At 39.4% G+C, this 15,447-nt stretch overlaps 1 protein-coding gene across 7 annotated transcripts in view; it reads right to left on the bottom strand.

Annotated features, from left to right (window-relative positions):
• Nucleotides 1–15,447, bottom strand: part of nav1a (neuron navigator 1a) — a 130,190-nt gene that overhangs the window by 40,180 nt on the left and 74,563 nt on the right. Inside the window, exon 1 of one of the 7 annotated variants that reach the window (XM_026199304.1) lies at nt 5,693–5,885. The exons of the other annotated variants lie outside the window; for them this stretch is intronic. Within the exon in view, the coding sequence (XP_026055089.1) occupies nt 5,693–5,775 (83 nt within the window). The 5' untranslated portion in view covers nt 5,776–5,885. Of the gene's footprint in view, nt 1–5,692; nt 5,886–15,447 lie in introns of those variants that run through there. 7 annotated transcript variants of the gene reach the window in all.

Genomic DNA, 15,447 nt, shown 5'->3' with positions numbered 1-15,447 from the left:
ACAATCTGTTAGAAATCATAAAGCTAAAAGTTCCTTATTTTCATTTTAGATGTAGACAAACTCACTTCTGTCTAGTCAGTTGCTGGATGACCACACTTACCCATTCCTAATTCTTAAAATATATTATTTTAGACTAACTTCATCTATGTAATGTAATTTGCATGCAGAACAATCATTAGTATGATTTTGAGCTCCTCAATACCACAAACATGAGTCAGTGAGGTCAAGCTGGAATTCCTGGCCTACATCTTCTCACTGGATTTCCTGTAGGCCCCTACAGATTCTCCACAGTGGTCCATTACTCAGTCTCTTGAACTCTGGAAAGCTGATGAGAAAGTCTGTGAACTCAGATCACGTGAACCAAACTCTAGGTATTAAGCAACAGTTGTACGGTGCAGAAAGCCAGGGAAAAATCTAAATATTGAGCAAGCAGAACTCTGGAGACTCGATCCAGATTTACGGTCTGCAAGTAATTCATTAAAGCTGTTCTGAAGCACGATCCAACCTCTAATAATTTCTGCTTCTCTGTCTACAACATACCCTCTCCTTAAAGTGTGAATATGGTGCTTAAGGGCTACCGAGATTAAGACTTGTTTTGATCTACAACTAATTGCTGATTGGGATTTTTGTGGCCATTTTCCCAGGCACAGATTAAGCTTAATGAAACTGCTCAGAGGGGATTCGCTATTGAAAATCCCTATTGGTTTTGGACTAGGCTTAATCTGGGTCTTATAAACTAACTAAGCTATTCGTGTGGACATCTTTTCCACCATTAAAATACTTAAAAATTAAGGCCATTCCTTAAATTTGAGCACCCTGACACACAAACTCACTCTTTGTATATTTACTTTAAAAGATGTCTATGAGAAATGTCTATAAAAGACGTAATACATAGTATATTAGTGGTCAATTAATACTGATGCTGATGCCATGTTGGCCAAGCGGTAATACCACCAAAATTGGTGGTATTAAAAATAACGGTTCTTTACTGGAATCAATGGATCCATGAAGACTTTTTTTACATCCACTAAACCTCTCCATTCCACAAAATGATCTTTATATTGGAAAACAGTTCTTCAGCTTATTCAAATGTTCTTCAAACAAAGAACAAATGTCCCCTTTAAAGGTTCTTTGGAGAACCGAAATGGTTCTCCTATGGTAGTGTTGAGTGTGAAAGGGAAAAGTAGCGGAGCTCATTTTATTCCACTTTTAGTATCAGAACACAACCTGAAGGAATCCAGGACATCTTAAACAATGAGCTCCATGCCAAGCATACATGTGCTTGGAGTTCAAGTTTCCCATGGCTCCACTCCAGTGTTGTCGGTTGATTTAACGGACACACTCTCGTTTGAATCCAGGATGCTGAGGGAAATGTTTTGGTTTGAAAGTGGGGGACTGGTAAAGGGGAGGACAGAGAGGTAGAGTGAATGAAGCACGCTCCTCCCAGACCCCGGCCTAACTCATAGCAGCTGTGGCCACTGTTAAACCCAGCGTGGCCTCTTCCTCCTCCTTTTTCTCCTTCTCCTTCCAGCTGCTAAAGACAACTGCACGCACTCCACCATAACAATACACAGGCACGGATTCAACTAATCCTGCTGTACCACGCCACGGCTTCAGGGACACGGGGAAGCAGTGCTGCTGAGGTCAACAAGAAATATTCGCAGCAATGGTCTAAAAACTGACTGCTGACTTCGGAATAATAAAAGTTAGTTGAATGTTTTGCAGAGGTTATTAGAGTTGTTCTATGTTCCTCATTCTTCAATGCCAAATGCATGAAAATCACTAGTGCAGTGGAGTGTATGGTATCAGTACTGATTGTATATAGATATGTCCATTACAACTTGGCCACAAATGTGGGTTTATAAGAACAGTGGCTCTTCTTATAACAACATAATACAATTAAACTAGAGCTGCACGATAGATAGCATGTGATACTTAATGCGCATCTTGTCAGTAAAGCCGGTTCTGTAATCAGAAGTAAATCTCCATCACGTGCGTGCTTTCACATGGAGCTCCTGGATCATATTTGGACATTGGACAATGTGGATCATATTTTGCACAATTTTTTTATCACAACCTGTCAGTGAACAACGGCTTTGTGTGGTAAATGTTGAATCCTGAAGTTAAAATGGGCAAAAGGGCAAATACTGTTATTGTTTTTCCTATACTTTTAACACTTTTTTAATGTTGCAGAATATTTCTATTTCAAATACAAGCTGTTCTTTTGAATTTTCAATTAATCTAATGATTAAAAATAAATTGCTCATGGTTTGGAACAAAAACAGATAATAATAAGAAATAATGTTTCAACAATTTTAATAATTAAAAAAAAAAAAATATATATATATATATATATATATATATATATATATATATATATATAATTTTTTTTAATTATTAAAATATATATATATATTAAATGAGGATTTGTTTAATCAGTTGATTTTTGTGAAGTTTGGGGTCATTTTTTCAAAGAAATACCACTTTTATTCAGCAAGGGTGCATTAGTTTAAATTGTTCATAATTGACAGTAAATTATTTTTTTAATGTTAATGTTTAATGTTTAATATTTTGTTTCAATCAAATGATGTTCTTTTGAACTTTCTATTCATCAGTGAATCCTGGAAAAATTCTATCAGTTTCCACAAAAATATGAAGCAGCTCAACTATTTTCAGCATTGATAATAATAAGAAATGTTTCCTGAGCAGCAAATCGGCATATTATACTAATTTCTGAAAAATCATGGAATCAGTGGAGTAATGATGCTGAAAATTCAGCATTGATCACAGGAATGAATTAAATTCTATTCACATAGAGATATTATTACATAAATTGTAATAATATTTCACAGTATTGCTGTTTTACTGTATTTTAATGGTAGTGCATATATGTATATGGTTTATCATGAATTAAATCATACAGATATAAATTAAACACAATAAACTGTGTGATTAATACATTATAAACACTTCAAAATCCATTTGAGACTAAACTGATACATCAATCTAGGGTTAAAATGGGTGACAAACAAACAAATCCTCCATAATCAGATGACACAATGAAAAAATGTTCCAAAATAATCCACTCAAACCCCAAAAAGATGCCCAAATGTGAGATTTCATGATGCACCATAAATGATTGCACCATCGACTCTTCAGCACAATATCCAAAACAGGATATGGGTGCTCATCTCTTCCTGATGTTGGAGATGATCAGACCGGCTGGTTGTTTTCAACAATAGCAAACAGGACAAAAGCTTCCTAGTTACTTTATTTGCTTTAATGGACTTTAACATCCTCTCCGCCCCCTGTAGCTACAAACAGCTCACTGCAGGAAGCTCATCCATGAAAGCAGTAAAACTCAACGGCTCAAGAACGGAGCCTGACTTCAGCACGGGTTAAATGACTCAAATCCAGAACCCACAAAGCCAGTTTGTGTCAAACAGGTTTGGTTTAACTTCTCAGAAAAGACTGACAGGTCCAGACAAGGCAAAACTCCCAGAGAGTGACTTATAGAGCAACTAATCTCTTTACTCTGGCATAACAAACTGGTGCTTTGCATAGCACAAAAATAACCGGTCATTACAGAACTTATAACTCTTATTCCTGTACAAATGACACACTCTGCCAGCTGCCCGACAGTATATCACCTTCTGGCAGTACTGTTGTTTGATTTTAAATGGCCCAACAACTTAAACAAACAGATAAAGAGGCTGGACCTGCCAACTTTGGAGAGACTCGCTCATGATATGACTGATAAGGCCCACAGTTGAGAAACTGGTCTTTGTCAAAGACACAAAGCAAACTTTTGCACTCATAATGGCTAAACGCGCAGAGCAGTAACGGCTTGATCTCTTTGTTTCTAATGACATTACACAAGGGGTCAGCCATCCAGGGCTGCAAAAACAAGGCTGTGCATTTCAAGGTCAAAATCAATAAGGACAGCAGGGAAAGAGGGGGCACCGTCTGTCAGTATCATGGGGAGAGGTCCGATTTTGAGTTAGTTAAGAGCTCCTCAGATGATCACAGCAACTGGGGTTTAATACGGGGGCGGAGATGGGGTCAAAAGAGTCATGTTTATTTAGGTAATATATATACATATTTTTTTGTAAGTTCCTTTCTTGTGCTCTGATGTGTAAGATTGAACGACAGGAGCAACGTTGCCACAACGGCAAGGACTAATTTTGGGACTGTCAGGTTAACAGAAGTCTGAAAAACAGCCACCTGTTTCAAACCTTTGAATATTATTAACTATCGGTTAACTAGCTAAATAATTTAAACAGAAACAATTAATTTAGAATTGAAATGTATATAAGTATACATTTAAAAATGAATGATTTATAAAATAATGTATTTTTGTTGCTAAAATATAATACTTTTAAATAAATTGTTAGTACGATGTTTTTTAATGTAGAGTAAATTGTGTGTGCGTCTGTTATCGGTAGTTTATTTTATTATAGAGTAAACAATTGTAGCAGAACCTGATTTTACCAAGTACAACATGTTTCTGGATAAACATCTTTGTTGACCCTGGGCCAACATTGTGATTAGCCAATCAGACTAGAAGATCCAGTTTATAGTTTAGGCCTACAATCTGAGTTTGGTGCTTGTACATCAGTGTCATTCATCTATAATTTCCTCTGGTTTTAGGGAATATTCATGGTTATGGTTAGATTTGGGTGTAGGGATATGGTCAAGACAACATTTTTGGATTAAAATGTTGTTCCAGGGTCAACAAAACATGTTGACCTGGGAACACATCAAACTCAGCAAAATCAGGACGTGCAAATATTGTACATATATATCACAAATTTTCCAACATACATTACAAATATACACACATGCAATATTATCGATCTATCTATCTATCTATGAATAAACCATCAATTCACTGCTAGTTATTGGCCTACTAATTATCATTCCCTTTGTCAGAAGGATGCTCTTCTGGCTATGACAGCGGACACGCCCCCTGTTGAATCTGAATGTAAGACAGGACGCATCTTTAGTGTCCAGATAGACAGCTCAGCTCAGCTTTGAGACGCAGCCTCTATACAGTTACTGAAAATGTGGAGCACTGGCTCAGCACCCCACTCGCATCCTCTTATCTAGGTCAGACGGGAATTCAGCCCACTGTATATAACGAAACACGGTGAAACAAGCACACCCCACGTCCCCATCAGCGAGTAAACCTGCGCTCCAGGCAATCCACAAACAGTCCTCAAACAATAGGAGAACACTTCCTCCTGACGCGAGATATCCGCCTGTTACCCCCTCCGCAATGCACCGACACACACCTCCATTCATTCCCATTCAACGCCTCTGCCTGCGACACTCACAGAGCAGCGGTGACACGCAACTATTCACACACTCAACACTTTAACACAACTCACGGACACAAAGACATGCACGTCTCTCACACGATATGCGCGTAAAAGCGCGCAATCAAACGCGCGTTTAAATATCAATTCATTACGGCCTTCCGAGAGAGCTATAAGGTAACACATTGAGCTAAAAATCAAATTTAATCAACACTAAATTATATCGACAATGAGTGTTTGTTTAGAAACGAATCAGCACTATTTAGTAGCGCGTGTGGGATATTTAAATCAGTTTGAAACGAACTGACACAGCTGAACTCTCATGCATTGAGAAGCAATAAAGGAATCGCGTTGAGATTCAGATTGAGCGTTACCTTGAGAGATGATAGTGCATTGTCCGTCCTGCTCTCTGACCCTGGAGCTGCAGCATTTTCCCGTTCAGAACCCGCCCGCTCATTATGTCTCACTGCGCTTTGTTACTCACATAGCCTACTACATGCAGATAACATCCAGCGGTCGCTTTTGGGAGGTTTGAATGAGAAGCGGCTCTCTGCGCAGAGCTGAGAGAAACAGAGAGAGAGAGAGAGAGAGAGAGAGAGAGAGGAAAGGAAACACCCCCAAATGTCCACCCCCTTCCCTCCTCTTCTCTTGTCTTTCTCTCTTCAGCTGTGCATCTCTCACTCAGACTGCCTCGATCATTAAAACACTAAAGACAGATAGTATTACAGTGTGAAGCATCCTTCAGGTCATCAGAGATTTCACTCTAAACATGTCATTTATATGAAATGGTCTGGTTCTGTTCTAGTCAGAATTGCCATCTGATAGGACTGAATCGGATGTATTTAATATGACTGAATTAACTTAATTTCACGTAATCCACTGATATGACCAGATTAATTTGAATCAACTGATGCAGTATGACTGAATGAACTGAAAACAATGGCATTTCAGCGGTTTTAACAGTGCTGCAGGCAGAACACTGGCTAATGACTTCACGGTTTTAATGTCTAGTTTATTAGTTTATTTATTTTGAACTGAATGTGACAAAATTACTTCTATAGGAAGTACATAACAATGTGCAATTTCAATCTGCACTACTTCTCAAAACATGTCATTAATAATTGAATGCACAAGTCATAGTTGGTATGTGCAAGAACAATTCAGTCCTCAACTTCTTCATAAGACAACGAAACAGCTTAACTGACGATTGTAATATATTTATGAAAAATAGTTTGTTTTTTTTGGTTCAACGCAACTTTATTTACAATAAAACCATCACATCCTGATATGCAAATCTCTGCTGTTTTCATATATACAACTTCCTCTAAACTGGTGCAAATAAAGGTCCAGGACATGAAGAAAACACATAGATGGAAAACCAACATGAATTTCCATAACCGTTCATATTGTGAATGAAGGATGGATTTAAACAGTTTTTCTTCATTTATAACGATTAATTAAAATACATAATTTCCGTATCACTCACATAGCCTACTTGCTGTAGGGTATACAGACACAATTTTGGAAATCGGTCATTGAAAAACCCATGTACTGATTAATCACTAATCTTATCATCAGTGGGATTTGTCTCTCTCAAAGTCAACAGCCTTGCTATAAAACGTGACTCTTTCTTTATAAATCACGACAAGCTCCAGATCTAATCGCTTCAGCTGCCATATCCTGCCAGCAATTTGAATACTTTAAACTATCGAAACTACATGCAGCAGGCTTAGATTTAGAAAATGTTTATCACTGAAAAGATAACAGTAGAGCAAGGCGCATTTCTCTGAACATGAACAAACCACACAGTGAAAAGCCACTCTTCTCTATAGTCAATAGACTGCTTTTCTAAATGAACAGTCTGCTCGAAGAAAGCCAAGACTCTGTTGGAACCAGTGAGACGATAGCATGAATAAACCTTTAAGAACAGAGGACAGGCCAGAGAGAAAGGGACAAAGAGGGTCTTCTTCCATTGCGCACATGCACACACACACATAGCAGGCTCACACATCCCAAGCATTAAGCAGTCAACACATCGCTGGTGGCCCTGATGTTGTTTAGCATCTAGCCAGGTGTGTGTGTGTGTGCCTCTCTTTTAAAGATGTGACAGACATGCTTGATTGGACCTTTGGCAGCATGCACAAAGACAGCGACTGCAGGTGTGCCAGTCTCTTGCCCGCAGTGTTGCCTGGCACCAGGAGACGACAGGGAGAAAGGGCAAGAAACAAAAGAGACACTAATAGGCAAAGAGTCCTGTATAATGAATGATTTCCCTCCCCTGCCTCTCTGATCTCCCTCTGAGACGGGGGCTGTGGTCAGAGCCAGCATATCCAACACTGCTGTAAGCAAGTCGTTGCGGTTTTATTGCACTCAGTAAATGTTTGCGGAGAACAGTTTGTCTGGTTTTCGCAATTACGGCTGACCTGAGAAACCGATGCAGTTGCGTAATTCCAATAAACACCAGTGTGTAAATGTACCAGTGTGCAACCTGGCACCAACCACTGCACTTTAAGGTGAAGTGGGAAATTCTGACTAAGGGGAAAACATCACTATGACTAGCTATTGCTCATATTTGGCATTGGAGATTTAAACAAGTCCCTAATAAGCATATAACTGTGTTGTCCCCCACATTTGGATGATTGATACCTCAAACTGTGCTGTTTCTTGAGAAGAAGTGTGTTTTTATATTTATAAGTTGTCCCACACATTTGGACATGGATGAGATCTCAAATTATGCTGTTGGTAGAATGCTTTTATATTTCTGTGAAGTATAAGTACAGGGCGCCCCCCATTATAATGGCAAGGGAACCATTGCAACACACCAAAAACCATAACAAAGAGTGGGCACCCTAAACAGAATCATCATCAAGGCAGCATGTTTTGCAAAGGCAACCATGGCATTGTTCCTGGGGTCATGAAGAATCTGTTGCACAACACGACCTTTGTTTCATCAGCATGCCTTTGAAGGTGTCCACAGTTCAGAGGGAGCAGGCTTCTCGTCTCTAACAGTCTTTCCATACCCCCTACTTCTCCCAGGATCTGTACACTAAGCAGTCCTAGTGGTTGACTTAATTGGCAACTGTGGTGATTGTTACGGCCCCTTCCTCAACATAATGGCTGGGCACCGACTGGAGACTTTGATTTCCCTGGGAAAAAGTCAGTGTGTGAGAGATGAAAGAGCAACCGAGTAGACCTGGGAGCCCTCATCCACCTTATCTAGAACTCATAGGCCAACGCTCCCTGTCTTATTCACTCCTTTCTTTCAGGAGCCAATCCCTTTCACAACATTCTAAGGAGCAAACAAAGCATTACTCAACTTGTGAGGATGATCCGGAGAGTATTCCTGATGTGAAAGTATGCGAGTGGAGTGATTTATCCCATGCGTGAATGTGCAAATTGAACAAATTCCCATCTATCCCCATGTTGACTTTCACTGTGTGAGCTAACATTTCTCTACTGTCAGTCTACCATCCACAGTGCACAAGAGATCCATTGTAGGAGGGCACAGTGCTGCCTGATGAAGAACAGACTATATTTTATTAACACGTTTCCCTAGATACACCCGAAATCTTGGACTGCTCTAGAACAGCCCAAATGGAAGTTCATCACTTGAAAAATCCTAACCATTCAGCCCATACCTCCACCTTGAACAAACTTGGCTACATACATACTGATAAAGAACATTGAAAAATAAGGCTCCTGCATATTTGTGTCTATCCTCCCATGAGATCTGTACAGTCTCAGAACCTGCCATGGTTATAGAGAGTTTCCACATCTACATTACGTGTGTTTCATTAACTGTCAGTCTTTTTTTTTGTGGATCCTTTGGGTCCTCTAGGGTGGCCCATGACTCAACAGCAAAACCGATGTCCACATATACTTAAAACTCACTTCCTCCACCGTATGATGTGGCCTTAAACCTTCTATTAGACAGTTCTCTAATAGCATCTGTTTAATTACATCAGTGGCAAAAGCAGCATTATTCCTTCTGGTAAGAATTAGCTTCTTTTTTTCTGTCAGGAATCGCAGAATGTTTTATACCAAGATACATACTGATATGGCATGATTATTTTAGATATAAAGAAATAAATGTAGGAAATGGAATCATTGGTATTAGTTCAACTCGTAACATACATTAAGTGAAGCATGGGACTTCTATTAGGTATCTTGCGTGGATGCTACGGCCCAGAGTGGTAAAAAAAATATAATGTTTTTAATATGACTGAATTAACGTAATTTCATGAAATCAACTGATATGACTCTTTTTTTCTGATTCTGATTCTAATTCTGAAATTAATTTGACTGAATCAGCTGATGCAGTGATGATGGCAATGGCATTTCAGTGGTTTTAACAGTACGACAAAATTACTTGTATAGGAAGTACATACTAACAATGTCCAATTTCAATCTGCACTACTTCTCAAAAAATGTAGTTAAATAATTCAGTGCACAAGTCATAGTTGGTATGTGCAAGAACAATTCAGTCTTCAACTTCCTCATGAGACAACAAAGCATATTAACTGACAACTGCAATAAATGTATTAAAAATAATTCAAATAAAACTTGTTTGAGCCAGTAAAATGCCTCCATGATGTTTTTTGGTTCAAGGCAACTTTATTTACAATAAAACCATCACATCCCGATATGCAAATCTCTCCTGTTTTCATATATACAACTTCCTCTAAACTGGTTCAAATAAAGGTCCAGGACATGAAGAACCAACATGAATTTCCATAACCGTTCATATTGTGAGTGAAGGATGGATTTAAACTGTTTAAATAATAGATGCTAGGGCCCAGACTGCTAAAAATGCCAAGCTTCTATATCGTCTGAATTAAACACAGCTGTATGAAACAAAATCTCATTAAGTCGTTTTACAATAGAAAGACAACACAACTTCAAAGCTGGCTCAGAGTTTGGAGATGGAGGACAGCTGAGCATATTCCACAACGTTGGAAAGGAGTTCTTGGAGGATAAATTTTAAAAGAAGCTATGTCAACCTAATTCCCAACTTTCCATTGTAAATGACAGTAAAACTGACCTCAGCGGCAGGGAAAAAAACTTGCACCGCTCTCTTTAAACACACTAATCTACTAAGTATATTGCCACTGTCTATACTGCGGTCAAGCAGAAGAGTCAAACCCAGGGTTACTCCAGAACACACCAATAGCTTTAGCAGAAACCGCTGCACTTCAGTTGGTTGGCTTCTCAGACTTTTCTGCCATTTCTTGTCCATTTAGTCCTTTTATAAGGGAAAGGGGAGCTGATGTGACTGAGTGGCTCTCCCACAGGGTATTTTAAAGAAGGGCGAGTGTGAGACTGGCTGTAACAGGTGGATGGAAAGGAGAGAGAGGGAATGATGCATGACAGCTTACAGGGACCATCAGAGAGCCCCAGCAGGAGGGAGGGGAACCTCTGGTTTTCATATGCATTTCAGACCCCTTTAGATCTCATTGTTTGACACTGCAAGTGTGAAATGTTGGATTGTGTATTTGCTTGCAAGAGTTCTTTCAAGAATCCTTGAAAATTTAAACATTGGTCAATTTTTGCAGTTTTGTACCGGCGGGGAAGGCATTCATTTCAGACATTTCCTTGCATAGTTATCATATGGCCTCAAAAGACTTGAAATACAGAGTTTCAAGAGAGAAAAAAAACTGTTTTTTGTTGACATTTATAAAATATTGCAAAAGTTTGGAAACTCCTAAAGTATGTACTAAAGTCATGCAGGAAAATGAAGACAATTTACATTTCTGACTTTTCTTTAAGGCACACTGCCATGGCACGCACTTAATTTAAACTCTGGGAAAACACATCCGCAAACCTTGAAGGACTTCCTCTTCAATTTCACTTCCACTCTCCCTTGCACAATATTGTTTTGCATGGCCCCTCCACCCAATTATTCCCCTGGCCCACCCAGATAGCTTGGACCAAAGAAGTGGGTCTGAGGGGGGACTAGTTGACAGAGACTAAATCCTTTTGATGTTGTTACAGCCTTGAAAACTTCAGTTGAATCTCTGGCCATTCTGCCCCACTTTGGCCTCCTCATATTTTAAAGGAATAGTGAAATTCCCCCGAGCAAACCGTTAAGCTGAGGAGTGACAGGGGCTGATAGATTGGGTTTCTTCACTGAGTCCAGTGAGGTTGAGTTGAGAGTTAGAGATACAGAAAGTGTGCAATTCCAGTTCAGCCGAAGAATTCTCAGGCAGTTTGATTGGTTCATGGCCTAAATCTCAAGTCTAACAGATGTCTTCCCCAAAGAGAGCACTGCTGAGGTCAAAACTCTTTCTGTACGAACAACAGTTGATCATTTTTGCTCCACTGGCAACCTTTCTCCAATAAAAATGGAAGACCCTGCTTCTATCACAACATACAAATGGATTTTGAGCATGTGAAAGGAAATGTAGAACTAGTAAACTCATGTCTTTATCCACTTAGGAAGAGTTTGTTTTGATTGCAAAGGTCAGAGCATTTAAATGAATGGGCGTCCATCTCAAATTGGGCCAAGACAGAGGCCAAGTCACTTTATTAACTTCCTTCTCGGTTCTTCTCGTCATCACCATTGTGTCTAGTCCTCCAAAGCAATTTGCTCTCACTTTAAGATTTTGTTGGCATGTCGAGAGATTTGCAGACTACCCTCCAGCCCCCCTTAACCACCATCTTTCAGGACATTCAGTTGTGCCAGCTTCTCTAATCACTCTTGACCCCTTCTATTCAGATCACAGTCCTTTGGTGAGCTGAGAGGGGATTAGAGACCTTCCGGATCATTCAGTTCCAGAATACATGCGCATTTATTTCAAAAGCTTAGAAAAAAGAGCACGGGTAGTTGAGGAGGGGGGTGTGGGTGGTTGGAGGGAACAATCGAGGGAGATTTCAGGCAAGATTTGCACACTCCCAGCAGGAAGGGGGTCTCTGTCGTACATGCAGTGAGGCAGGCAAACTCATACCCTTTTTTACTCTGACATGGTGCCATATCTAGTGCCAGAGCTGGCGTCCAATCTGGAGTCATATGGATTCATTTCACATTAAAGAGTCCTTGCTTGTGCCCATTGACTTGTAGAAGACACCAAGACACCAAGATGTTCTTTAACAATTTTCGACACAGAAGGACTGCAATTCAAGTAGAAATTAAATATATGATGTAGATATATATATATATATATATATATATATATATATATATATATATATATATATATATATATATATATATATATATATATATATAAAACAAATCAAATATACAGTACATGATGGGCAATTTTCTTGATTCATTTGGAAGCGAGGGTTTACAAATCACAATGCAAGCAGGAAATGCATCATGTTATGGTCATCACGATCGCAGACCTGGAATCAGTGTTACAAGAACTGCAGGCATGTAATTCTTCAATTTTTGGAGCATAAAGACAATCAAACTGATGCTAGCGTTGGATCTTCCAATGTTTCTCTATGGCGCTGAAACCTAAAGAAGTCTGAGTTCCGCTCCCTGTGGGTCAATTACCAAAAAAAAAAAAAAAACACAGCAACAGTCACTTAGTCTGGCTGTGACTGCATGAAATCTGCACAGTCCTATGTTTACTTGTTCCAAGCAGATGTACTGTATCATTACAAAGAAACTTGCCATCCCAACACACAAAATATATTTATTCCTGCTTTTCCTCTTTTGCTTTTATATTTGAGTTCTTTTTGTGTCTATAGCTATAGCTTTGGAATGGAAAGGAGTGGCGAATGGAGAAGGAATCATTGGTGTTTAACGTGGCAACCTTGAGGAACCCATAATGATGAAGCCGGAGAAAAAGCCTTCTGGGTAATGAATAAAGCAGCATGATGATGCAATAGCCACAGTATAGTACGGACATAGAGAAACACGCTTTAGAGCCATTTAAACACAGCTGTTGATAGACCAACCAGACGGTAATAATATAGTAGAGCTTGTTCTTTTCCATTTGGGATTTTTCTTCACTTTCACATTTGCCCCAAATTTAATTTTTTTTTAGGAGGAATACCAACAAGAACCTGTCACAATTTTTCTCCCCAAAACTCTGGTCCGAATTCATAAATCTCTATTGGAGCACATAAATCTCTATTGGAGCATATATGATTGACAGCATTCTTGGCTAATGACAGCATTCCATCGCTAGATCCCCATGTCTCACAAGTCAGGACATGTTCTAGACAATAGGGAGTTGTCAGGCTTCATCCACACGTAGCATTAGCCTCCCATGAGTCTTTGCTGTGCAATGACTTTCAGCCCGTGTTTAGGAGTGGTGGGTTTGTTAAGGTCACTTGACTCCTTTCCAGAATTCACCTGAGATCGTGGGAGAGATGTCAGAGGAGTCGTGCCTCGGGGCATGATGAGAGGTCAACACCGCTGCATCAGCAGCATGCCAGCACAGCAAAACTCAGAGAGCAGACGGGAAAATAAACCAGAGACTGAGACAAAGAATCTGCATTTTATTGCACTTAAGGAGCTGTAAGAGATGAAGCCAGTAGTCATACAAAGGGTGAGAGGTTCTGAAGTACTCATTGCGAAGTGTGCAACACTAATGCATTTCATTAGCTCTGTTACAAAAGCTACTTTCACTGTCTAAATCGACAACATCATGGTGAATGATCTGGAGCAATCAAATATGGCTTTGCATGGAAAAACCAACTCATAACTGTGAGATGGCTTGTTTTTCTACTACCTAAAACTGAGTATAATTAAGATGCCTAGCTTTTGTGACCGCCTTTGCATCATAAGCATGCATTTGATGTATTTTGGGACAAAGCAATTGTGTGACTGGCACAATGTAAGCAGGTTTGACACAGCAGCACTGGTCTGTACAGTCATTATACTGTAATAGAGAAAAAACCAACAGAAAAGAGAGTGAGAAAGAAAGAGCGGTGGAAGCAATGGTATAATATTATGACGTGCCGGCTGTGTCTGAACAACAGCCAGAGGCAGACTGCTCACAGGTCAACTCCTCAACACAGATAAAAGCTTTGTTTGTCTGCTCTACCTCCATCTCTTCACACTCTCATCTGTCACTCCCACACCAGCGATTGACTGTTTCTCAAGCCACTGGACATGGCACAGTAAAAGAGAAAAAGAACCGATTTTCCTTACGGTGTCTAGACAATGGTTTTGGAAATGTATCATCACTGGTGTTTATATTACATAACGTTTTACTGCTACTATTGCTTACACTTAGAATAAAATGCTGTCTCAAGCTGCTACACTATTGACAGTAGACAAGGAACCTTCTTTGCTGAAATTTCGCAAGAGTGACCACACCTTTATGATTGATTTTAATGCCATTTCATAAGAAGGAGGGACTAGCAACTGTGAAGAAACATACAAACCACCTAGAACATTCTAGAAATTCCATATAAATGTGATCAACACCCTGGCAACCACACATGCATATATATAGTATGGTTATGTTATTATAACCAATATATGGTTATGGGGGGATAAATTAACATATGACATGTTTTTTTTGTTACTTTAGCATATGCTTATTTTAAATAATTTGAAATCATTTTGGGGCCCCCTTAACTCTTTCAGCTCGATTCACAGAATTTTCTGTAATATTTTTTATTTTTTTTTGCATACATTCAAGTGTTTATAAAGAACGCATGCAGCTAGAATGAAACAGTTTAAAAACTCAAAACTCAATTTTTTTTACTGTAAACAAATGTGGCCAGATGGGGCATTTTGCATGAGGACTCCAGACAAAAGAAGGAGGACAAAGGCAGAGAATCTGAATTATTAACCAGGACCTCAAAAATCCTCACACAGGAAAATACTTTTCACAATGTCACAAATGGATCATTCTCCCCTATTATAAACGATATTGCTAACATACACAGCATGACTCCTTAATCCACCCGTCCAGGCTCTAATGCACACTAAATGTACACCGCTCTGAGAACAGAAGGTCACACGACTGCGCCTGTACATCGATGTCCTTGCAGGAGCAAATCTCCTCCGAGTTTCTTGGTGGTGTTGAGCAAGAAATCCACACAGTGCTTTTGGTTTAGAAGGTTTATTTGAACAGAGATGCTCCGCTGAGCTCGAGCACCATCAGGGCATTCTCAAGCCACTAATGACAAAAGCATTCACAGCATGAGGAGTTCTAGTCTGGAA

The sequence above is a fragment of the Carassius auratus genome, chromosome 23 (assembly GCF_003368295.1).
Source record: "Carassius auratus strain Wakin chromosome 23, ASM336829v1, whole genome shotgun sequence".
NCBI classification, from domain to species: domain Eukaryota; kingdom Metazoa; phylum Chordata; class Actinopteri; order Cypriniformes; family Cyprinidae; genus Carassius; species Carassius auratus.
This window is presented reverse-complemented; position numbering and strand designations above follow the sequence as displayed.